Source organism: Leptodactylus fuscus, chromosome 5, assembly GCF_031893055.1.
Source record: "Leptodactylus fuscus isolate aLepFus1 chromosome 5, aLepFus1.hap2, whole genome shotgun sequence".
Classification (NCBI taxonomy): domain Eukaryota; kingdom Metazoa; phylum Chordata; class Amphibia; order Anura; family Leptodactylidae; genus Leptodactylus; species Leptodactylus fuscus.
The window spans coordinates 164,714,225-164,740,400 of NC_134269.1; the positions used below are offsets into that span (position 1 = coordinate 164,714,225).

The window sequence follows — 26,176 nt, forward strand, 5'->3', positions numbered from 1 at the left end:
ATCCTTTTGTTCCTCAGACTTCACTGGAATTCTAAATTCTACACTCCCTGATCAGGTAAGATACCTCTAGAACTTTCCTTTACTAGTACTCATCTCCATTTTGCACTACACCTTCCTCCTTCCTACAGTAGTCACCAGTAAGTCTGCAGAAATGTTAGCAGCACTTTTATCCCTCTCTGCCCTACCCAAGGGGCGTCACTTGAGGGGTGCAGTCTTATTGGGGCCCAGGAGCCTTAGGGGGGCCATAAGCACTGGCATCAGTATTGAGATTGTAGCTTTCATCTGGCCCATAAGCCAAGAAAACCCATAGATTACTCCAACCACACTAAGGTAGATTAGCATCTTAGCACCCATAACCATCACTATCAAGAATTCGCTGTAGGGATGAGGTAGAGGGCCCTGGACAAAAGGTTGCATCGGGGCCCACAAGACTTTAGTTATGCCACTGGTTGTTCCTATATGTTAGTTCCCACCAGTGCAGTTTACAGATTATGGGGTGGTATTATATAGGTTTTACTAAATAATTCACAATATTATTTTCACCATAAAAACTAAACATATCAATTTGACTAAAATGATATAACATTTTTTTTGTGGATATGTGGAAGTTATTGGTTGGATGTGTCTACTTCTTCTATAAAACTGCTAGTATAATATAATTGAAAAAAAAATCTCCTGTCCCAAGTACAATTAAATCCCCTAAACCCATCACACTGAAATACGCAGGTAATATATTCCATTTAATTTGTTCTATTTCTTCTTTTTTGGAAATAATCTGCAGGGATGAGTAAGAAGGAAACAGACTATTACAGATTGGGTGCTGGTAGGATTGCTGAACTCTTTTTAGCCTTGTTAATAATAATCTGCCAGATCCCCTCCCTTTGTTCCCACCGTCATTCAGACAGATCCTACCATTGCAGGGACTATGATAATATAGGAGGCTTTCACTTTGCCTGTAACATTCCGATTCTGGATCATTTCTATGACTCATTCTTACAAATTTCAGCATCTGAATGTGTTGCTAAAATTAATTTAATGCTTATCTGACAGTATAAATGTGCAGCATTTATAGAAAAGGTATGGAACAAAGTACACGAATACTATTAAAGTGCTATCAGCTGAATGACTCAGATTTCTCACGGTGGATTTATCACTTCCAATATTTCACACGTTGGTAAATAAGAAAAAAATTATTCTGTAAGATGCTCTGGGAAATTACTAGAAGATGCTTAAAAAATAAATTGAAGAGCGCCAGCCGCACGATAAGGAAGAAATTCCACAAAGTAATTAGGCAAACATATGATGTTCTCAAAGTGAACGCACAAGGAAAAAAGGGGCACCCTATGGGAAATTAGAAAAAGGAAAACCCATAGAATTAGATCTAACAGTTCTGTAATACATATTTTTTAGCTTTATTTCGGACCAATGAGCTGTAACAGTACATGTTTTTTTTTTTTCTACAAAATCATAGTGTCTTATTGAAGTGATATGACAGGGTCAATGTCTTACTGATCAGTCTATATGTATTTCATGCTGTACATCTATAGGAAGTTCACTCTGTAGTTTTATCTGTATTTCTGTATACTATACTGGTCAGTCTATAGTGATAAGTAGATCAGTATTTCTACATGGTGGTACTATTAAAGGATTATCTTATCTTATTTCTTCAAATTCGTGTACCATAAATGGTTATGGTACAAACTGACCCACTCAGCCCTTTACCCACTCCAACTAAAAACTATATGCCTATTGTCTTAGGCCTATTGTCTTAGGTATGGATCATTAAATAAATGCCATGCAGCTCTGGAAGTCATCAAACGTCGAGTATATATCAGTGATCATGATATATCAGTGTATCATGATATATGATGGGGCTCCCCATCCAGTGACCTATTACTATTTGTAACCAGGGCCGCCGATAGGCCAGTACTACTGCTACTGGCATCATGGGCCCGGCCAAATTTAAAAATGGGGGGGGGCCGGGCCCCCTGGCGCCGGCAGCAGTCATTGTATGTCCTGTTTGTTTCAGAGGACGCAGATCTGAGTTGAACACATACACGGCTAAAGCAAGGAGCTGACACAGGTCAGCTCCTCGCTGCTGCCTCTCTCGCTGACATCGCGTCTACACTGCCGGGTAGCCGGCGGCAGCGGCGAAGCGAGGAGCTGACACAGGTCAGCTCCTCGCTTCAGCCGCATATGTGTCAGCGAGAGAGGGCGAAGCGAGAGAGGGCTGACCTGTGTCAGCCCCTCGCTTCGCCGCTGCTGGCTACCCGGCAGTGTAGACGCGATGTGATGACGTCACATCACGTCTACAACTGTGCGCCAGTAAGAGAGAGAGGCGCGCAGAGAGCAGTGGGGGAACGGAGGAGAAGGTAAGTGTAATGTGGAACGTGAAACTGGGGGCAGATGAAGGAGAGGACAGCATGACACTGGGGGCAGAGATGCAGGGACATGAATCTGGGGGCAGAGATAGAGAGGACGGCATGACACTTGGGGCAGAGATGGAGGGACATGAATCTGGGGGAAGAGATGGAGGGGACATGAATCTGGGGGCAGAGATGGAGGGGACATAAATCTGGGGGCAGAGATGGAGGGGACATGAATCTGGGGGCAGAGATGGAGGGGACATGAATCTGGGGGCAGAGATGGAGGGGACATGAATCTGGGAGCAGAGATGGAGGGACATGAATCTGGGGCAGAGATGGAGGGACATGAATCTGGGGGCAGAGATGGAGAGGAAATGAATCTGGGGCAGAGATGGAGGGACATGAATCTGGGGGCAGAGATGGAGGGGACATGAATCTGGGGGCAGAGATGGAGGGGACATGAATCTGGGGGCAGAGATGGAGGGGACATAAATCTGGGGGCAGAGATGGAGGGGACATGAATCTGGGGGCAGAGATGGAGGGGACATGAATCTGGGGGCAGAGATGGAGGGGACATGAATCTGGGAGCAGAGATGGAGGGGACATGAATCTGGGGCAGAGATGGAGGGGACATGAATCTGGGGGCAGAGATGGAGGGGACATGAATCTGGGAGCAGAGATGGAGAGGACATGAATCTGGGGGCAGAGATGGAGAGGACATGAATCTGATGGCAGAGATGTGGAGACATGAATCTGGGAGCAGAGATGGAGGGACATGAATCTGGGGGTAGAGATGTGGAGACATGAATCTGGGAGCAGAGATGGAGGGACATGAATCTGGGGGCAGAGATGGAGGGGACATGAATCTGTGGGCAGAAATGGAGGGGACATGGATCTGGAGGCAGAGATGGAGGGGACATAAATCTGGGGGCAGAGATGGAGGGGACATGAATCTGGGGACAGAGATGGGGGGACATGAATCTGGGGGCAGAGATGGAGGGGACATTAATCTGGGGGCAGAGATGGGGGGGCATGAATCTGGGGGCAGAGATGGAGGGACATGAATCTGGGGGCAGAGATTTGGGGACATGAATCTGTGGGCAGAAATGGAGGGGACATGAATCTGTGGGCAGAAATGGAGGGGACATGAATCTGGGGGCAGAGATGGGGGACATGAATCTGGGGGCAGAGATGGAGGGGATATGAATCTGGGGGCAGATGAAGGGTGTATATGAAGCTGGGGGAGAGACGGAGGGGGGACATATAATTTACAGGTGACTGTAGGAGGATTATACAGTGATGGAACCGAAGAAAATAAGATATCCAGCGCCAGAAAGATTTTTTAAAAATTAAAACTTCACTTTTACTTCATAAAAAATAAAATGATTACAAAAATGGATCCACTGAGTAATACAAAGATAGTAGCTTACGCGTTTCGGGGCTTGATAGTATGCCCCTTACTCGTAGCTATGAGTAAGGGGCATACTATCAAGCCCCGAAACGCGTAAGCTACTATCTTTGTATTACTCAGTGGATCCATTTTTGTAATCATTTTATTTTTTATGAAGTAAAAGTGAAGTTTTAATTTTTAAAAAATCTTTCTGGCGCTGGATATCTTATTTTCTTCGGTTCCATCATCGTGCATTTGCATCCTCTCCAGTCGGGGATTTATCCGCAGCAGCCTTCAATCAAGTATGTTTCCATTCCTTTCTATTTAAAGGGGTTTGAGCGGTTCTTTTGTTATATTTTCATTGAGGATTATACAGTGTGCGGGCCCATGAAAAATTTATGAGTGGGCGGAGTCAAAATAGTGGGTGGGGCTAAATTTCCCACGGGGCGCAAAGCGCGCCGCACATTTTGTCCCTCTTTTGGTTCTTCAAAAGTTGGGAAGTATGGGTACAGGGGGCAATGGAAAAATGTTAGAGGGTGGATGGGGGGGGGATTGTTGGGACATCGGGTGTGCGGCACTGCGGAGAGGGAACTGGGGCAATAATATATAATATATAAGTTTTTAGCTGGAGAATAATAATGATGTAGGCTATGCTACTAGCATAGCAGCCTGGTTGGGGGTGAGACTTTCACTTTAAAGGAGTATTCACGTTGCGTTTTTGGCCTCCCTTGCCGGGATACGTTGGTAACCAGTCACAATCAGCTCCCCACTTATCCCTGCACGGAGAACTGCAGGCCCCCCTTTTTTTTAATGGCCAGTTCTTCGTGCAGGGATAAGTTGACAGCTGATTCTGACTGGTTACCAACGTATCCCGGCAAGGGAGGCCAAAAACGCAACGTGAAAAAGCCCTGAGGATTTATTAGGAGGGCTCTTATAAATGGTGTTGGCTCTCTATAGGCGCTGTCACACGTAGCAGATTTTACCTGCAAATAGAATCTGATTAAGCCTTGTAATGCTGCTAAATAAAGAGAAATGTAATACATAATTGGTGTGTCGCAAAATAAGGTAGTTTCAAAATGGCGGGGGGGGGGGGCAGACACTTATGCTGTATGGGGCCCCAAAATTCCTGATGGCGGCCCTGTTTGTAACCACAGCTAAGTAGTAACTCTTTTCATCTGTTGAACACCTATTATTTTAATATATTCTGGTCTGATTATAGTCATTCTTTCACCATCTTGAAAGAGGAACTTTCATCATTATGGGTACATACGGTTTAATACACCGCTAGAAAGCAGACAGTGCACTGAATTGGCTTTCCCTTTCTGCACCCCCGGTGAAGAGCTATCGGCGCCAGTAACGTAGCTCTTCACCATCAGAAGGGCATTTCTGACAGTCTGTCAGGAACGCCCTTCCTCACAGTAGTGTCTACTGCACTGTACTGTTAAAGCGGGGAGGAACGCCCTCACCCTCTCCTCACAGTACTCGTCCATAGACAAGTACTTGGGGGGGGGCGTTCCTCACCGCTCAGCGTTATCGCTGGACGGTAAGGAATGGCCCCTCTCACAGTACAGCGCAATAGACGCTGCTGTGAGGAAGGGCGTTCCTCACAGACTGTCAGAAACGTCCTTCTGACAATGAATGGGAAAGCCAATAGAGTGCTGAATTCAGTACACTGTCAGCTTTCTAGTGGTGTATTAAACCGCATGTGCCCCAAATAGTGAAAGGTTCCTTTTAAGTTAACTTGCTTTATTAAAAACCCATTTGCCTACATGAACAAATAACAGTCTACCTTACTAACGCTAGGTTCACACCTGCGTTCTGGTCTCCGTTCTGTGGTTTCGTCTTCTGCATGCAAGAAGACGGAAACCACAGACCAGGTCCGGCCGTGAGCGGAGGTGAGCATTTTATGCTCTCCGTCACGAAACCGTTTTTTTAAATCCGGACACAGAGTACTGCATGTCCGACACTGTGTCCGGATTAAAAAACCCGATTTCACGGCGGAGAGCATAAAACGCTCACCGCCACTCACGGCCGGACATCTTTTTCACCCATTCAAATGAATGGGTGAGAAAGACTCCTGCAGGTTTCCGTATCCTGCTCTGTTTTGAGCAGGAAACGGAAACCTGCAAAACGGAAACCGGGCACAGATGTGAACGAGCCCTAAGGCTCTATTCATACATGCGTTAAATAGTTTTTGTCAGGCATTATGGAATTGATAGCAGGGATTACACAAACCTAGACAGAACTGATTATTCAATGTAGTATCAGAAAATTACCTATTTTTTGCTATCAAATGATGTATAATTTTATATAACCACATCTTTCATGTATACATTTATTCTCATTTTACCACTTTCTAGTTACAGCCTCTAAGCTGCCATTTAACTCACCAAGTCTAGGATGCCAATGCTATTCCATCCTTGCATAATCGGCAGGAATGATATAAAAGTTGGGATAATCCAACATCCTCCAAGCATCAATGCTATTCTCAGTGGGGTCATTTTGTTCCTGTAAACCAAAGGCTGGCAGCAAATAGCGTAGTATCTTAGAAAACACAAGAAAACAAAAGAGTAGATAAATGTACAGCCTGACAAGAGATAAACAAGATTAGGTAACAGCTTGGTATTATTAGGACAATCTATACTGACTCTATGAAGGTTTATTTTACATTGTGCTTGCCTCACCTAATATTCATTCTCATATACCTATCAAAAGATCATAGGAAGGAGTAGTCAGTATAAACTTCTAGAAGAACATTACAAGCAAGCACATAATGCAGGATTGGTGGAGGAAAAAATAAAACATTCGATGTTTAAATCATAATTACTGGAATCCTGCTGCACCTCAAGGCTAAGGCCCCGGGTAGAGAGCCGCAGCTAATAATCGCTGCAGAAAACACCGTGTCCAAAACGCATTGGGTTTTTTTTCCACAGAAAGTTCGCAAAGTTTTCCTCTGTGTGCTGTCTGCCTCTATTGTACCTATACGGAAAATGCCAACATTTCTTTAGGTATAATTGATATGTTGCAGTTCCCTGCGTATTTCTTTTCTGCAATGTGTAGATGGGATTAGACAGAATCCCATCCACTTTGTAGGTAATTTAAAGTGTAGTGTTTGCTGTACATAAAACACTGCATTTTCGCAACATGGGGATCCAGCCTAGACAATTTTTAATAGAAATTACACAAACTCCATCAGTCCAATAGAGTGAATGATATGATAACATGTATGCTAAACAGCCACTCTATCCAAACAGGAGATATTGGCATCTCCATTCTCATGACTCCGAGTGATCAGATACATATCATCTCCCCAGTTGTTATTCATCATTATGAGGTATACAGTCCATGCTGTTAGTGCTAATCACTAAGAACCCAGTTCCCCTCTCTCTTACTAACTAGTCAGTGGGAAGACAATAGTAAGTAGGAAAGGGACATACTAAGGCCGGGTTCACACAGGGTTTTTTTGGACCGGATTTTGACGCAGAGGCCGCCTCAGAATCTGGTCCAGTCAAAATCCGGCATCCAGTCATGGCATTCCACTCCGGATTAGACCCAAATGAATGGGCCTAGTAGGGAGAGAGGTGACTTATCCCATCCCCACATTGCAAAAAAATAGCCACAGAGGATATGTTGTGATTTCAAAAACTGTTGTGTTTTTGTAACTCGCAGCATGTCAATTATAACTATAGAAATGCTGGAGATTTCCCTATAGGTATACTTGAAGCAGAAAGTCCATAGGGGAAGCATTGCATTTTTTCCTGTAGTGCAGGAGTTTAAATTTTTGTTATATGCATACAAACTGCTGTTCTAAAAGCAAAACCGTAATTCCATCTGTGCTAATCTGAAAAATCTATTTAACGCTAAGGCCCCACGTAGCAAACTGCCAAAAAGCTCTGTGGGATAAACAGTGGCAGAAACGCATTGTGGTTTTTCCCGCATTGCTTATCATAGAAGTTTTCATCTGTGGAAATTCTGCTTAAATTATACCTACATAGAAACCACAGGCATTTCCGTAGGCATACTTGCAACATATGCAAAAGCTTTGGAAAACACAGTATTTCTGCAATCTGAAAAAAACCCTCTCCGATTGTTAAATTTTTTATATATCATCCAATAAAAAAAAATCTCACAGCCTGCACTAGCCTGAATAATCTCAATATAAGTTGTTTTTTTTTTTTTTCATTTTGTTCATGAGGAAAGTATGACAGCTTCTCGAGACCTTTGAAGAGGCCACCAAATTTGCCTGCAGGGACAACTGCAGCATTAGCGAAAATTATATATTATATATCTTACAGGAAGCACTTAAACTCATGCAATAAAGATGGAAGAGGAAGAACAGCTTCCATCTTTTAGTTATTGACCTGGGTTGATGCAAGGGGTACTGGAGGAGGAAGAAGATCTGAGTCAAGGTAATTATGGCTGAGGAACTGAGACTTCTAGGCTAAAAGACAAGGAGGAGGAGAAAGGCACACCCAGGGGAGGAGACTGACCCTGATTTGTTTCAAGATGACGATAATGGTGCCCAAACTGGCCAAAAAGACCAACCATGACAAAATCGGGGTCATGCACATGGTGGCAAGCATGGCACGCTGTATGCTCCACTGCTTACATAGCAACAAGCTTATTATTGGCATCAAAGCAGAGGGAGGAGTACTGGATTGCTGTGCTTTTAGATCCTTGCTATAAAGCCAAAATGGTGGAATTCTTAAAATTTTTAACAAGCCTGTAACACTTACAGGGCATCAACACTGACATTTTATTCTCTAAAACCATTGCTTTTTGCAATATAATTGCCAAATGAGCCTAAAAAATGTGGGAACCTTTTAGAGTGTTTTAAACGTTACAGTGCATAAAAGTGGCAACGGAGTGTATGGCTAAACTTTGAGTTTGTATCCCCTGCATATCATCCATTTATCCATAAACAAACATGTTCCTTTTATTTTGACTGTGTTCGCCTATCTATAGTATTTAGCATATTGGGGGCTGAAAATAACTGCAATGATTGCTCAGAAAAGGTGGTGTCTAGGAAAAAATTGCAAATGCACCAGAACTGGTAGAGCAGAGCGTATTGCAGGGTGTAAATAGCTGGAATTTGTGAAGGTGGTAAAAGGTGATCTTTAAAAGGGGAGGGAAAGATACTAGAAGAAAGAGGTTAAATACTAAATAGTTACGCAAGTGAAATGAACAAGGTGTAATTGAATAAGGTCACTAATGCAGGTGGAAGAGCTGAGCCTGGACATTTTGTTTTCTGTTAATGGATCAAATGCTGAAAGTGAACAACGGTAAGTACAGGAGGGATGACATGAGTGGTACTTAGACACTGCGCCATCATTTCAAGACAGATTTCTTTCAATTTTAACTTTGAAATAAGTGGCAGAGACGTCTGTGATGGGGTCTGCACTTTACAGGGAGCAAAGAATATCGAGGAGACATTTTAGATTATTAGGTTTTGTAGAGACAAGTATAATAGGTTTGTTTAAAGGGCACAGATATATGCTTTAAATATGAACTTACAGCGGAGGAAATCTGCTGATGTGATTTTCTCCAGACCTATATCATATCAAGTCATATTAAGTTACAGCCATCTGCGTCAGGAGGTCAAGTATACTGCTGTTCCATCCAGTGCACCTTTGTAGGTTGTATTGTACAGTTAAGTTGCCAATTTGGAAAAAGGCAGGCAGGCAATGGGGATAAATGAAGACTGTAAAGTGTCTGTGAAAAGCGGTTTGTCATGATAGGCAAGTCAGAAACTGATATGAGCCAGGAGAGGACCATCACTACCAAAGTAATAAGTAGAGATGGGGAACCTCCTAAGATTAGTTTAGTTTTAGGTTCAGGTGGCTCAGTTCTCTGGTTTGTTTCAGGTCGAACAAGTTTGGATTCAACTGGAGGTGAAATTATTATACTCTGGGTGGCTTTAGAGAGTGTAAAAAATAAACATTTATACTCATCTTCCCTCAACTCTTTGGGCCTCCTAGCAGCGAGCCCAGACTATAATAATTCAGTGCAATGCATTTAGTTAAAAAATACAAACAAACAAAAGAACAATTTGGGCATGTGAGTCGAAGTTGGCTTATGCCAAAACATTCACCCATCTCTAGTAATAAGAGAAGGCCTTTCATAGGATAGAGATTGAGATCCTAATAGCAAAGTGAGAAAGGAACTAGTGAAGGGAAGCAGACAACCACAACATGAAGGACGAAGAGTCTGAGATCGAGGACCTCGAAGCTTGAGGATGAAAGTGAACTGGGGAAATGACTTAAAAGTACAGTGTGAGGACAAAGTATCACAACTCCTCTACCCTGAATATTCATATTTCTAAAAGTATAAACCACCAAGAGTTAAAATGGCAGGCAAAGCCGAGCCGATTTGCTGTGGTTCCTAAACGCTTCAACTTCTCAGCTTTTCAAGTTGGTCATGGAGATTTCTAAGAGGAAATGGGACTACACCTGAATTCAGTGATAAAGATCCGAGTCCCAATCTTTTCCTCCAAATAGTGTAGAGAGATATATCGAATGTGAATGAATGTAAAAATATTCCGTGCAATATATTGTGTGCAGCTAATATACAGTTGTCTAGGTTTTGCAAACATGCATATAAAAATCCATATCAGAAAGGGTTACATTTTAGTGCAATATCCATGGCTTGACCATTACCTCCATGAATAAACCACTTCTTTGTTGGCCGAAGGTTAGAGCTACTATATACAGTCATTTCTCAGAAAAATTCTACCTAAAGGATGAATGTAACAAGTCTTGAAGGCCTGGATAATTATAAACATGGCTTAGCCAATAAGGACATTAACATTTCCGAAACCTCCTATTTTGACCTTGACAAACTTTTTTTTTCCTCTCCAGGTTAGGAAAACACGTCTACATTCTTTACATAACAAGGCATCTCCTGTCTGTCAGTCAGGTTCACACATCTCTAATTCCATGCTGTCAAATTCTACCTGAAACACATCAAGAATCCATTTCCTCGAATTTGAAGCTCCCACCTCAGCCTGTAATATACATTTAATGCATTTGTATACCTACAGTGAGGGCTGCCAAAGTACTGAATGCCTGTCTGGCACTGCAGAGAGGCTCCAATATTCAGGAATTTGGTTTCCACGTACCATACAAGTGTATGATATACTTTTATGTTCTATTATCACCTGTTATGGAGTAATAAGAATAATGCAAGTCTCTTCATATTGTACAAATCACATCAGATTGCTCAGTGTGGGCCGTAATTGCTATTATTATGTTGGAATTTGAGGCAGACTAGAACATAATATTGTAACTGACAGCTGTAATGTGAAATGGTTCCTTCTTGTCGTAGGACTTCCTTTACTCAGGTCTGTGAACAAAACATAAGTGTCATATAGGAATCCATGATGAAACTATAATAACTCAATGTAATTTAATTGTTAGTACAAAATGCCATTTCATGACAGGTGACTATTTACATATGGCGTATATATATATAATACAGCTTTCATTAAAGCATTGTAATGTATGATGCAATTTCCTTCCTTTCCATATGTCAGAATGTAATGCTTCTTACATATGGAGTATATATGTATATACGTCTGCATGGTTAAACCCTTTACACCTTGAATCTCAGCTACAAAGCATATGTGGTAACTGCTTAAACGGCATTGTCCTAAATGTTATAGCGACAGGTTCAGTTAGAATAGCTGCAATTAACCATTTCATTATCGGGATATTTTATCCATGTACAATGTCAACATTAATATCTAGAGTTTCGGGACTGGTGTTATAGTTTGGGTTAGTAGTGGCAGTTCTCCCATAAAGTCATAAACAAGCAATGTAATGGGGCCCCTACCTGCCTTGTGCCTTACAGAATAGTTGCACATTTTAGGTAGCAGAGGGACCTTGCAAGATGCCCCTGGCAAGTCCTGGGATTTTGGATTTTATGTGTAATTGGATTTTATTAAGATTTTTATATAAAACTAGGAAGGGAAAAAAGAACAAACCAAAAGAAACATGACATGAATAAAACAAAATCAAGGGCACGCAGGCCTCGGAGAGGAACAAAAGGCCAGGGGGAGACCCCTTCCAGCTATGCAAGACAAAATACACTGGTAACAGCGCGAGGGCTCAGTAGTGCAAGATCCAGTAACAAGCACAAGAACAAACAAACAAACATATGGGGGAAACAAAGACCAGGAAAATGTTTAGGGGGGAGTAGAAAAAGGAGAGCAACGGGAAGAGGGTAAAATGATCAGTAACCTTCGAGAAAAACAGTAGGTTCCTGCGATCAGGAGAAAAAGGAGGAGAACTCTGACGACTCGTGAAATACCACCTAGGGCCACCAGAGAGCATCAAATTTGAAGGCATCTGGCTAGTCCTCCACAACCAGGGCCTCCATTCTCTTTATGGGGAGAAGCTCCTGTAATAATTCAACCAAGGAGGGCAGAGTAGTGCTGCGCCAGTGCCTGGGAATGACTATTCTGGCGGCCGCAAGAAAGTGTCGCAGGAGGACCTTCTTTACCACAGAAATCCTGCTAGGAATAACCGAAAGGAGGGCTAGTTGCCAGTTGAGGAGATGCTGTGACAGTGCGACCACACACCTTGTTATACAAGGTGAACTCAGCATCCCAGAGGGGCCTAAGAATGTCAAACCTGAATGGAAGAAATAGAGTTTTTGCTAACTGCTCTTTGTGTACCACAGAGGAGGACCATATGGCGATTGAGTAAAGAGCGGGGGTCCAGATATGGGACTGCTTTATTTGACTAAGTGGAATCTTTTCCCAGCTCTTTACAGCAAGCCAATTTGTGAGTGTGATGTACCAAGCAGCTAAGCATGTAATAGTGTTAAACTCCAGAAGGGAGCCCATTTTATTATTTGCTACTGTGCCCTAAATTTTTATGTAGGTCTTTGCCTTTTGATTTCTGTATCCCCCTCATTGACTGCTTGCAAAATTTGGAGGCCCTGTTGTCTTCTTTGATAGGCATAAGAATGAGAAACCTCTGAACAGCAATGATTTCTATGTAGAGTGTGTTTTACCACATCACATTATCATCTCTTAGGTTAGTGCACTTAGGTCTACATGTATGGGTGCGCTTGTGCCTGTGGGTGTCCGCATATTTTAGAACTGAAATCTCAAACTTGACCATATGTAACATCAGGTTTATCACATAATTCAATAACTCAACAGCAGGAATACTATCTCTCTGACTTAATATGAATAATATAGCACATTACTCTAAGTGGAGATGAACTGTGGGAAATTTCAGCTATATCGACCTTACCAAATTAAACTGTGAAAGCCTACTTTATCTGCAAAAAGTAACATTTTAGTAAATTGTCATAACCCAAACATATTTAATTGTATGCCCTCCTGCAAAGTACATGGAAATAAGGTGACGCTGGATAAACCTTAGCACCAGATACAATTTCCATAATTAACAGAAGATTCGCCGCGGTTGATGGAGGAGTTTTAGTCCGTCTGCCGGTAATTAAATAATGAGTCATAATGCAAAGCCGGGGAAGTGACTTTCAGATCTCGACTAGCGTCCAGAATGACAGGAATAAGAATTATCATCTCTTTATATACAGGCTGCATATTATACATTGCTGTGCAGAAAACCTGTTCATTAATATTCGCTCTAGCCGGCAGAAGCGTATAAACTAATTTTTCTTCCAAGTTATGCAAGCCACCAAGAAAACTTTCATTACAGACATAGCAAAAGCAACTTTCCGTTTTTTTTACTCATCTCTATAGTGTGTAATATTTCAAGTTCATGATAGCACTAGACAAAATTTATTATATTGCATAGTTTAAGGTGCTGGATACAGGATATTGTTAAATTGTCAAAGTGGAGGCAACAGCTCGAAAAACCGCCCAGTGGTATATTCATAAGTGGTATATTGCTTCTTTCACTGGGTAACATGACTGCACCCTTTGCAGTTAGGATCTACCACCTGGGCAAACAAAAAAGTAGTATGGGCAGCAAACAGGAAAGATACAGCTACTTTGGAGGAAGTAAGACATGCTAGTTGGCTGGCTTATGTGCATATAGTTGTACCACGACTTGCCAGATTTGATGGAGCACTGGTATTTCTGAGGCGTAGCTATAGGGGTGCAGAATTAGCAACTGCTACTGGCCCCAGGAGCCTGAGGGGCCCAAATTTCTCTATAACATAAAATACTAGTTTCATAGACAAATCATAAGCTGGAACCACATTCCATATTTTGAATTGGGGACCAGGAGCTTCAAGTTATACCTCTTTGACTATGTTAAGCCTGGTTCACATCTGAATCGGTAATCTGTTCGGGGGGAGTCCGCATGGGGACCCTCCCAAATGGACTACCGAACGTATTGGCAAACGGTGTGCAGTGAGAGCAAACGGACCCAATAGACTATAACAGTCTCCGCATGCAACCTGTGGACAGCAAAGTAGTTCAATATCTACTTACCTGTCCACATGACTCATGCGGAAAGCAAACGGGCCTATAGACTATAATCTAGTCTATGGGGTCCGTGTGTTCTCACTGCACACCGCTTGACAATGCAATCGGTAGTCCGTTCGAGAGAGTCCCCATGCGGCCTACCCCGAACAGATTACCAATGCAGATGTGAACCAGGCCTTAAATTGCTAATATTGTTGTTCTCAGTTATGGAGGCACTCTTAGCCTACCAGGCATTATGAAGGCCCATTATGATTATGTGATCATCTCTGATACAAGGACATTGCTGATAGAATATTATAACTAGTTTTTTTTAATGGGTAATATTTTTCGATGAAAATATGGTTTTCTTGGCTGTGCAGATACTGCTAGTGGCATATCATGAAGGCACTTTGCTTGCCACTTGGATGGTTGGAGGTTGTTTTATTGCTAACAATAGTTATAGTTGTAGCCACTGGGCGATAATATATCCATCAATATTATGGGGCATTGATTGATTATTGACAAGTGTGTATTAATCTGCAGGTACTGTGTACATATAGGTATGCTAAACATAGTTATGTTAGCCTTAAAAACTAAGGCTCCTTAGAAGAATTTTCAAGCACAACAATGTTCCTTGTCTTCCATCATCAATTGAATGGGGCTGTTTTGCAGTCTGCTGAGCAGTGGGTGACCGAGAGTACCACTGCACACAAGAACTGTGAAATTAAACAGAAATCCATTTGTTTCAGGGATAAAGTTGTCTTTTCTCACTGAAAAATGTATCTTTGTGGCAAGTAAACAAATGGACGTATACTGCCATAGTGAAACGGAATGAGAACTTTTGTTCCACCCCATGAAAATCACTGGGCGTCTTATATATTTAACACCAAGTTGCTGCTAAATAGTTAAGTACTTTCGAAAACCTTTATTGTTCTCAGTGTATAATCATTAACGGAACAACAATTCTGTCCTGTTTTTCACATTAGCCAACTGAATTATCCATCAGAATATTAAGTCTTCTTCTTCCAGTATATTTACAATTAACAGTAAGAAATACTATATTTAGACGACTATTTATGAAACGACGTACAATGCATTAAGAGTTACCGTAACTTACTATAAAACTAAAGACTGATCCTTGAAGATGGAGAAATATGCCTTGGCCAAAACATAGATGCCAATAATGAGAGGTGATAAGGTTTTTTATTATAATGTTTCCTCACATAGTGTTTGGGATGCAGCCAAACTGTACAATTGAAAGGAGGCTCCAGTACCCTGTTGGGCAGCTCTAGCCTGGATATCAGGTAATATATGTTTGGTCATGGAGGCATTCACGTTCTGTCTGATAACCTGCTGCATATTTGCCCACACATATTGTAGTTGGGCCTGTACATCCTGCACAGTCATCCCCATAAATGCTTGATAAATAAATCTGGCAACTGGGTAGGCCATTGGGAAACCCTTGTGGTGTGGGTGTGCATTATCTTGTTGAAAAATGCAAATTGGAAACCTTGCCATGAGAGGCCACACATGTGCATGCACAATGTCCTGCACATACTGTTGAGAGGTTAGTGTCCCTCATATCACTACTCAAGTAACCAACTGACATATATGATGGCTTCCCAGATTATCACACCAACAGTTGAGGCAGTGTGTCACTCCATGACAAAGGCTCACCAGAAGACCTGCAAACCTGATCGTCATCAGATTCCATACACAATCTGGATTTGTCACTAAAGACGAGACAGTTCCAGTCTGTGCAGTTTACTTGTTCATGACGCCTCTGCAAATGAAAGCAACAGTGGGTGGCTGTCATCGCAGGACACACTTAATATACAGCTGAAAAAAAGCTTCCCATTGCAGAAAAAGGAAGCCATTGGAGTCAATGTGAGGCTTTTTTTCAGCACTGAAATTCCACACCAAATTCCTCACCATTTTCCTCCGTGTGAATGGACCCTAAAGAGCCCAACTACACAAGACAATCACAGGCACATGACTAAACTTCAGCAAGGGTTAAATATCCCACCTTCACCCTTAATTAGAGGATGAGGAAGATCTCAGATCGGGTCTATGTCTTAAAGCACTGACAGGCTTTGCGGACCCAAGCAGTTTGTTTTTGTGGTCATGGAAATCTTAAAGCGACAACTGCAAGGAGTAGCTAACGTACTTACAATGGCAACACGGTATGAGAACAAACATTTTCCTTATACTAACGTGCTTACAGTAATTTTTGACCCAGAACTTGAAACTAGCTTTTGAGCCTTTTCTTAGGGCAGCAGGTAATTCATATTACAGCCTCTTGTAGCAAGACCCATTCTCTGAATAGACCGCACTTGTAATCATTTAAATAACACAGAGTTTTCTGAGTGCATTTCATTTTTTTTTCTAAGAGTGTATTTTATAAATTTCTTGTAATGAATAATAAGTGTTATTTATATAGCACCAACATCTTGTGCTCGTTACAAATCATAGACATTACAATGCAATAAATCAATTCATACAACTCACAATAGGAGCGAGAGCCCTGCTTATAAGAGCTTACAATATGTATGGTAGAGGGGGCGACACAAGGAATGCTGCATAGAGGTTTAAGATCAATCTCTTTAAGATGTTACTGTGGGATAATATGATAACAGACTCAAATTATAAGTATGTCAAGACATAGGTGTAGAATATCGCATGTGAAGAGCTACTGTGGGTTGTCGATCAGCATTTCTTAACCTTTTTAAGCCAAGTACCCTCCTGCTTCCAATCTCAAATGGGGAAGAAAAAATGGCGTGTATAAGGTGCCAAGCAATCCTTTTGCTTATGGGGGTGGTTAGAAGACTACCTGCTGTAGAGGAGGCCCTCTCCCAAAACAATGACTATTTAAAGATGGTGGGTGCCTGGAACAAGAGCACACACTAAATCTGCCACTTCTAGAGCAGTGACTGCTTTATGTACCCCCTGGGATACACTTTCCACAGGTTAAGAGCCACTGCTCTAGATTCTATAGTTAGGCACATCGCCTCCACTAGTAATACCTGCTAGTAGCACAGTGTCTTAATATGTATAAAAGGTGAACAGACTTTTAGTCTGGTTCAGAAGGTTCAATTTATAGGTAGTTAGCAATAGCCATGGTTAATGTTGACAGTCAGAGTGGGCAGATATTAGCTTACAGACACAAATACTGGAACTGCCCAGGACTACTGATATTAATGTAAAATAGTGATCCATAGGAACATTCAATGGCCAGCAGGTTGGACCGTCAGACATCTTAGAAGATTTCCACCTCAGTAAAAAAGCTCTGCAAAAAAAGTTTTCTATTTTGATAAAAAGTTTGGGTTGTGTTGAACAGTATGGCCATTTTTACTTTGGGACATTATCTATACTCAAAGATATTCTTGCTTCCCATGGGAGATCCAACAATGTGGGTGCACCTCCCTTTTGTTCCTACTCACTGCGAATCATTCACTTCTTTGCACCGGATTATGGAAATTAAAGCTGGACTTTCTCCGAAACGATCACTTTTATTATAAACGAACAGCTTTCTATCCTTATGCCCTGTTCACATCTGTTTTTGTATTCTGTCCGGAAGGAGTCCACATGGAGACCCCTCGAATGGAATACAAACGCAATTGCAAGTGCTGTGCTGTAAAAGCGCACGGACCCCATAGATTATAATGGGGTCTGTGTGCTTTTACAGCACAGCGCTTGCAATTGCGTTTGTATTCCATTCGAAGGGTCTCCTTGTGGACTCCTTCCGGACGGAATACAAAAGCAGATTTGAACCAACTCTTGTTTTTTGTTTTGCAATAGGAATTTTATGGGGTCAGGTCTTATATGTGACAACATCTGCTAAAAATAAAAATGATATAATGTTTAAAATAAACCTTGTCCATTTAATGATCTGATTCCTACATATTTCCCAAGCAGGAAAGTTTTTTTTTTTTATGTAAGAGTTTTAGAACTTTGGATTTTATGTTTACAATTTATTATTTTATGATTAGGGTAAGAATATTCATTGGTGACTCACTCTCTACTTGTTATTATCTTGACTTTTCTGTGGCACTTGTTTTATTTGGATGCATATTGTGCTTTGTGCCATTAATATTTCTATGCTTGTATTACTTAGGGTATGTTAACACAGAGTTTTTTTGCAGGCAGAATCCGCCTCAAAATCTGCCTGCAAAAACATCACCCATTGGTTTCAATGGAGGTCAATCGCTTTTATTTTCCAGCTAGCAATCTTTTTCAGCTAGTGGGAAAAAGAAACAATGTGCCCTAACTTCCCGCAGACTCTGCAGCTGAGTCAGCCACGGTGTCTGCGGCTCGAGACTCACTCCTGATTAAGCCCATTCAATTGAGCCTAATCAGGAGCGGGATCGCGATGCACTGCGCGGCTAGCCACGCTGAACAGTCACACAGCGGAAAAGGTTTTCGCCTTATGAACATACCCTTATACCTTTTATTGGCATCGTCCATATCATTGAAGCTACCCCAGCACATGCTATCTTCTCTGTGTCCACCTGGGGATTTTTATTACACAAATTTTGGATACATCATGTGGGAGTTCTGGATAGGTGCATTGCCAGTGGTGCAAGTACCGCCATAGCAGCAGAGACAGCTGCCACAGGGCCCAGGACATTAGGGGCCTAGTGACGGCCGCTGCCGCTGCTATCATTATACTTGGGGGTCTTTTCGGACCCCGAGTATAATGATCGGCGGCCCGGGAGAGGTAAGAAACATAAAAAACACTGTTGCTTACCTCTATACGATCCGTGCAGACTTCAACCTAGTCGTCTGATGTCTCATGACCCTGGCCTGCGTCCTGGGTCATTTGACGTCTGACGTCATTGAAGATCGACTACTTCGGAGGCCGGCAGCGTAGGAGACGGGAGATAGGTGAGTAACAGACCCCCTGGGTCTCCGATTATTATACTCTGGGGTCTGGGTGTCCACAGTGGGACATAATACTGTGTGCAGGGGCCACTAAGGGACATAATACTGTGTGCAAGGGCCACTAAGGGACATAATACTGTGTGCAGGGGCCAATATGGGGCATAATAGAGTGCGTAGGAGGGGGTCAGTCGAGGTCTTTGGTGTCGTCGGGGGGGGGGGGCGCATGTCAAAAGTTCGCCACAGGGCCCCACCATTCCTAGTTACGCCACTGTGCATTGCCCTGACAGATCATCACACTGACCTGAGTTTATTTTAGGGGTATTCATACTCTCTGCATACCGTTGTTTGATATGCTATTTAGATACACAGTCAGTATTATTTTCTTTGGATAACTGTTTAATATGGTGTTATTTATTGAATAAAGGTTGGTGCCATCTGATATTTGATCAGAATCTCTGTGGGAATTTTTACTATTTGTGAGTCTTTACACAGTCTAGAGATGATATTTATTCTTGTGTTTTTAAGTGTCTTTAAATTTTGAACAAAATGTCATTTTCTTTGGGAGGGATTGTATTTGTAAGAAAGTATATTTTGTATGTGCAACGTCAATTTCCATTTCTTTGTCTTATTTCTGTGACTTGTTTTTTTCACTTAGCACATCATTCTTAAGATTGCTAGCACAGGTCAGGAAGGATCTTTTTCCCATTAATGTTAAACTGGGTTTGTACCAGTAGCAGAGAGATTTTTGCCTTCCTCTGGATCAAGTATAACACAATTGACGCTGGGTTCACACCAGCGCCCGATCTCCATTATCCAGGTTTCCGATTTCTGCTGGCAGAAGACGGAAACCTGGCAGACCGTGTCCGGCCGTGAGCGCCGGTGAGCGTTTTGTGCTCTCCGCGGCGAAACCGGTTTTGCCGGTTTCTGCATATCCGACTTTGTGTCCGGTTAAAAAAAAAAAAGGTTTCTCTGTGGAGAGCACAAAAAGCTCACCGGCACTCACGGCCGGACACTTTTCAAACACATTCAAATGAATGGGTTTGGAAAATGACTGCAGGTTTCCGGTTGCCGTCTCCTGCCAGGAAACAGAAACCTGCTAAACAGAGACCCGAGGCGCAGATGTGAATGAGCCTTGAACTTGATAGACCTACCGTAACTTTTTCCTACCCACTAACTATATAATTGTGTAACCATTGGGTAGCATCATAGGAATCCAGGTATAGACTCTAAACGTTGGCATGGTTAGTAATCTGAATCCATTCAATGTCTCTATTATGCTAGAATACAGAGAATGAAGAGCAGTCCTAAGGACCTAAGAGTACAAAGTGTTGTAAGGACAGTCTCATTTACTTAGTTCTAGCACAGACCACAGTAACTTAATATAGAAACAGATTAGTAGACCCAAACCCTAGTTGAAGGCAAGAAGACAGATTAGCCAGTGAAGTACTCTGCATGTGTTTCTACACCAGCAGCCTGCCCCGGTACATTTAGCGAGATACATTCTTCTTAAAATCTATTTATGAGGATTATAATTTGAAAGACAACTTAATAATATAATTTACCATGAACACATTGTCCATAATGTCTGCAAACCAAAACAGCAGCGTAATACAATTTAAGATAATATTATTTAAAGTAACTTCATTCCAGACATAAATTAGCGCAATTAACAGATCTGGATCAGTAAGTGCACAGAGACGAGGTACAGCACTCACAATGGCAGAATCACTGACAATCATATAATATTGAGCTCGTTCTCAGAGTTTGCATATGTAGGTAAGAGCAAGATACTTAAATGTTCATCTGAAGCATGAAAACAAAGAAAGAAAATGTGGCCTTTGTATGATAGTATTATATGCTGCATTGTACAGTAATATTGCTTGGACAATGAATGCCAGCATTGCGTCTTATTGCACAGAAATTTGTTTTTGTTATATATGTATCGGAGTAACTTCAAGAAATGTTGAAGGCTAGATAACTGCTTCACAACAGGGCTTGTCTTGCTAATATGCCTCTGCCACAACCCAATGGAGGGAACCGGAGGATCGGAGTAATAGTTGTAGTGGTAATGTTACAGGTAGGCTAAAGATACTCAACCAACTCCTCCAGGTCAACTCCCAGGCTGGACACTGATGAGTGGGGCTCCCGTGGTACCTGATGGTGATGGTAGTTGTTCCCTTAAGGTGCTTCCAGTTGGAAAGTGGTCCCCTCTTACCCTGAGATGTGTGATGGTATTCAGAAGGGCCCCTAAGGTAAATGCAGGAATGACTCAGGAGGCAGTAGTGCAGCTGAAGCAATAAGTAACTTTACTGTGCACACTGTAACAGACACCTCATGCAGCTTCCCAATGGGGGTTGTAGTTTCCATTGTACTGGCTATCCCAGGACTTGGGATGTGTTATATGGTGCCTTTCTCCACTCCCTATTAACAAACAATTCTCTGTCTCTCCCAACATAGCTATAGGGGCTGAGTTCTATGACGTTCCAGGAGCCCAGATACCTGAAGATACAAGGGTCCTAGATGAGTTCTATGAACCATGACTTCCTCCAACACTAGGTACTTTCTCCTCTATGAAGTTGACAGCATTTTTTCCCCGTCACAGGGCTGTATATGGCTACTTCATGGCTATAGATAACTTCTTCCTCAGGGGCTGCAGAAGACAAACAGTAGGTCTGTCTCAGTTGATAGCACACTACTAACTCACTAAGGGCTCGTGCACATGGAGTTAACGCGAGAGTATTTCAGCTTTCTACACGTGTATAGAATACTCGTGTAAAAATAACACTCCCATTGACTTCAATGAAATCTTTTACAAAAGGGTTGGGCTGTGAAAGACTAAATATCTAAAAACAAATGCAATGATCCACATTAATTAAGTAACGAAATAGTGATCTCAGCCCATGTCTTTAGTCATATGAGACTGTAAAAAAAAAAAATTATGTCTGATAGCAATGCTGCAAAAGTTTTTCTTTCAGAATGGAAAAACTATTCAGTTTCAGTTTACAATGCAGTACTTTTTTTTTTTTTTTTAACTATACAACATTGATACACTATCACTTACACCATTATTGCAAGTATAAACTATATTCATAATGTAAACTCGGACATACAAAAGTCCAAAAGTGTTAAGCAGCTATGGGAAAAATGCTGCAGCGTAAGAATGCTTTCATAAATAAGAAGTCTATTACCAGAACTCAGGATATCAACCCAACTGCAAAACCAGTGTATAAAAAGGGTAAGTTCACAAGTTCTTGTTTTCATCTGCTTGCAAAAAAGTTTCCCTTACTGCTTTCATAGAAATTACTAGAGATGAGCGAACAGTGTTCTATCGAACTCATGTTCGATCGGATATTAGGCTGTTCGGCATGTTCGAATCGAATCGAACACCGCGTGGTAAAGTGCGCCATTACTCGATTCCCCTCCCACCTTCCCTGGCGCCTTTTTTGCTCCAATAACAGCGCAGGGTAGGTGGGACAGGAACTACGACACCGGTGACGTTGAAAAAAGTAGGCAAAACCCATTGGCTGCCGAAAACATGTGACCTCTAATTTAAAAGAACAGCGCCGCCCAGGTTCGCGTCATTCTGAGCTTGCAATTCACCGAGGACGGAGGTTTCCGTCCAGCTAGCTAGGGCTTAGATTCTGGGTAGGCAGGGACAGGCTAGGATAGGAAGGAGAAGACAACCGCAACAGCTCTTGTAAGAGCTAAATTCCAGGGAGAAGCTTGTCAGTGTAACGTGGCACTGACGGGCTCAATCGCCGCAACCCAGCTTTCCCAGGATCCTGAATGGAATACACTGTCAGTGTATTCCCGTATACCCGATATATACCCCCGATACCCGTTCCAACGGTGTGCCCCCCCACCTTCACCCCAGAAATACCCTGCAAGTCCCCTAGCAATAGAATTGGGGCTATATACACCCACTATTTTTGCTACTGCCATATAGTGCCATTGTCTGACTGGGAATTCAAAGAATATATTGGGGTTATAAATACCCTCATTTCTTGCTACTGCCATATAGTGCCAGTTTCTGACTGGTAATTCAAAGAATATATTGGGGTTACGTGCACCCACAATTTTTACTACTGGTATACAGTGCCATTGTCTGACTGGGAATTCAAAGAATATATTGGGGTTATAAATACCCTCATTTCTTGCTACTGCCATATAGTGCCAGTTTCTGACTGGGAATTCAAAGAATATATTGGGGTTACGTGCACCCACAATTTTTACTACTGGTATACAGTGCCATTGTCTGACTGGGAATTCAAAGAATATATTGGGGTTATAAATACCCTCATTTCTTGCTACTGGTATATAGTGCCATTGTCTGACTGGGAATTCAAAGAATATATTGGGGTTACGTGCACCCACAATTTTTACTACTGGTATACAGTGCCAGTTTCTGACTGGGAATTCAAAGAATATATTGGGGTTACAAATACCCTCATTTCTTGCTACTGCCATATAGTGCCAGTTTCTGACTGGTAATTCAAAGAATATATTGGGGTTACGTGCACCCACAATTTTTACTACTGGTATACAGTGCCAGTTTCTGACTGGGAATTCAAAGAATATATTGGGGTTACAAATACCCTCATTTCTTGCTACTGCCATATAGTGCCAGTTTCTGACTGGTAATTCAAAGAATATATTGGGGTTATAAATACCCTCATTTCTTGCTACTGGTATATAGTGCCATTGTCTGACTGGGAATTCAAAGAATATATTGGGGTTACGTGCACCCACAATTTTTACTACTGGTATACAGTGCCATTGTCTGACTGGGAATTCAAAGAATATATTGGGGTTACAAATACCCTCATTTCTTGCTACTGCCATATAGTGCCAGTTTCTGACTGGTAATTCAAAGAATATATTGGGGTTACGTGCACCCACAATTTTTACTACTGGTATACAGTGCCAGTTTCTGACTGGGAATTCAAAGAATATATTGGGGTTACAAATACCCTCATTTCTTGCTACTGCCATATAGTGCCAGTTTCTGACTGGTAATTCAAAGAATATATTGGGGTTATAAATACCCTCATTTCTTGCTACTGGTATATAGTGCCATTGTCTGACTGGGAATTCAAAGAATATATTGGGGTTACGTGCACCCACAATTTTTGCTACTGGTATATAGTGCCAATTTCTAACTGGGAATTCAAAATGCGCAAGGCTCCCGGAAAGGGACGTGGACGAGGCCGTGGGCGAGGTCGGGGGAATGGTTCTGGGGAGCAAGGTAGCAGTGAAGCCACAGGGCGTCCCGTGCCTACTCCTGTGGGGCAGCAAGCATTGCGCCACTCCACAGTGCCAGGGTTGCTTGCCACATTAACTAAACTGCAGGGTACAAACCTTAGTAGGCCCGAGAACCAGGAACAGGTCTTGCAATGGCTGTCAGAGAACGCTTACAGCACATTGTCCAGCAGCCAGTCAGACTCTGCCTCCTCTCCTCCTATTACCCAACAGTCTTGTCCTCCTTCCTCCCAAAATTCCCAAGCTTCACAGAACAATAACCCCAACTGTCCCTGCTCCCCAGAGCTGTTCTCCGCTCCTTTCATTGTCCCTCAACCTGCCTCTCCACGTCACGATTCCACGAACCTAACAGAGGAGCATCTGTGTCCAGATGCTCAAACACTAGAGTCTCCTCCATCTCCGTTCGATTTGGTGGTGGATGACCAGCAACCCACCCTCATCGACGATGATGTGACGCAGTTGCCGTCAGGGCATCCAGTTGACCGGCGCATTGTGCGGGAGGAGGAGATGAGACAGGAGTTGGAAGAGGAAGTGGTGGATGATGAGGACACTGACCCGACCTGGACAGGGGGGATGTCAAGCGGGGAAAGTAGTGTGGATGTTGAGGCAAGTGCAGCACCAAAAAGGGTAGCTAGAGGCAGAGGCAGAGGTCAGCAGCTTAGGCGAAGCCAGGCCACACCCGGAATCTCCCAAGATGTTCCAGTTCGTACCCAGCCCCGAAAAACTCCCACCTCGAGGGCACGTTTCTCGAAGGTGTGGAGTTTTTTCAAGGAATGCGCCGAGGACAGATATAGTGTTGTCTGCACAATTTGCCTCTCGAAATTGATTAGGGGCTCTGAGAAGAGCAACCTGTCCACCACTTCAATGCGCCGTCATTTGGAATCCAAGCACTGGAATCAGTGGCAGGCAGCAACGGCAGGACAAAGGCCGCCTGCCGTTCACGCCACTGCCACTGCCTCTGCCTCTGCCACTGCCACTGCTGACTGTGCTGGCGATGCACTCCAGAGGACGAGCCAGGACACCACTTCATCTGCCTCCGCCACTTTGTTGACTTCTCCCTCATCCTCCCCTGTTCCTGTCTTATCTCTTTCTCCTGCACCATCAAAGGCACCATCAGGCGCTTCTTTACAACAACCCACCATCTCTCAGACATTGGAGCGGCGGCAGAAATACACTGCTAACCACCCACACGCGCAAGCCTTGAACGCCAACATCGCTAAACTGCTGGCCCAGGAGATGTTGGCGTTCCGGCTTGTTGAAACTCCCGCCTTCCTGGACCTGATGGCAACTGCGGCACCTCGCTATGCCGTCCCTAGCCGTCACTACTTCTCCCGGTGTGCCGTCCCCGCCTTGCACCAGCACGTGTCACTCAACATCAGGCGGGCCCTTAGTTCCGCGCTTTGCACAAAGGTCCACTTGACCACCGACGCGTGGACAAGTGCATGCGGACAGGGACGCTACATTTCACTGACGGCACACTGGGTGAATGTAGTTGAGGCTGGGACTGCTTCCCAAACTGGCCCGATGTACCTCGTCTCCCCGCCTAACATTCCTGGCAGGGACACGAGAAGAACACCCCCCTCCTCCTCCTCCTCTACCGCCTCCTCCTCCGCCACCGCCTCCTCCTCTGCCACCGCCTCCTCCTCCGCTGTTAGATTGACCCCAGCTACGAGTTGGAAACGTTGCAGCACTGGCGTTGGTAGACGTCAGCAGGCTGTGCTGAAGCTGATCAGCTTGGGGGACAGACAGCACACTGCCTCCGAGGTGAGGGATGCCCTCCTCGATGAGACGGCAATATGGTTTGAGCCGCTGCACCTGGGCCCAGGCATGGTCGTTTGTGATAACGGCCGGAACCTGGTAGCAGCTCTGGAGCTTGCC

General features: G+C 43.1%; 1 protein-coding gene across 2 annotated transcripts in view; it reads right to left on the minus strand.

The window, feature by feature from the left end:
• The window catches only part of HTR4 (5-hydroxytryptamine receptor 4), a 283,663-nt gene that overhangs the window by 88,418 nt on the left and 169,069 nt on the right, over positions 1-26,176 (minus strand). For both annotated transcript variants that reach the window (XM_075274689.1, XM_075274690.1), the window contains one exon: positions 6,147-6,300. In XM_075274689.1, coding sequence (XP_075130790.1) covers positions 6,147-6,300 — 154 coding nt within the window. The remainder of the gene's footprint in view (positions 1-6,146; positions 6,301-26,176) is intronic.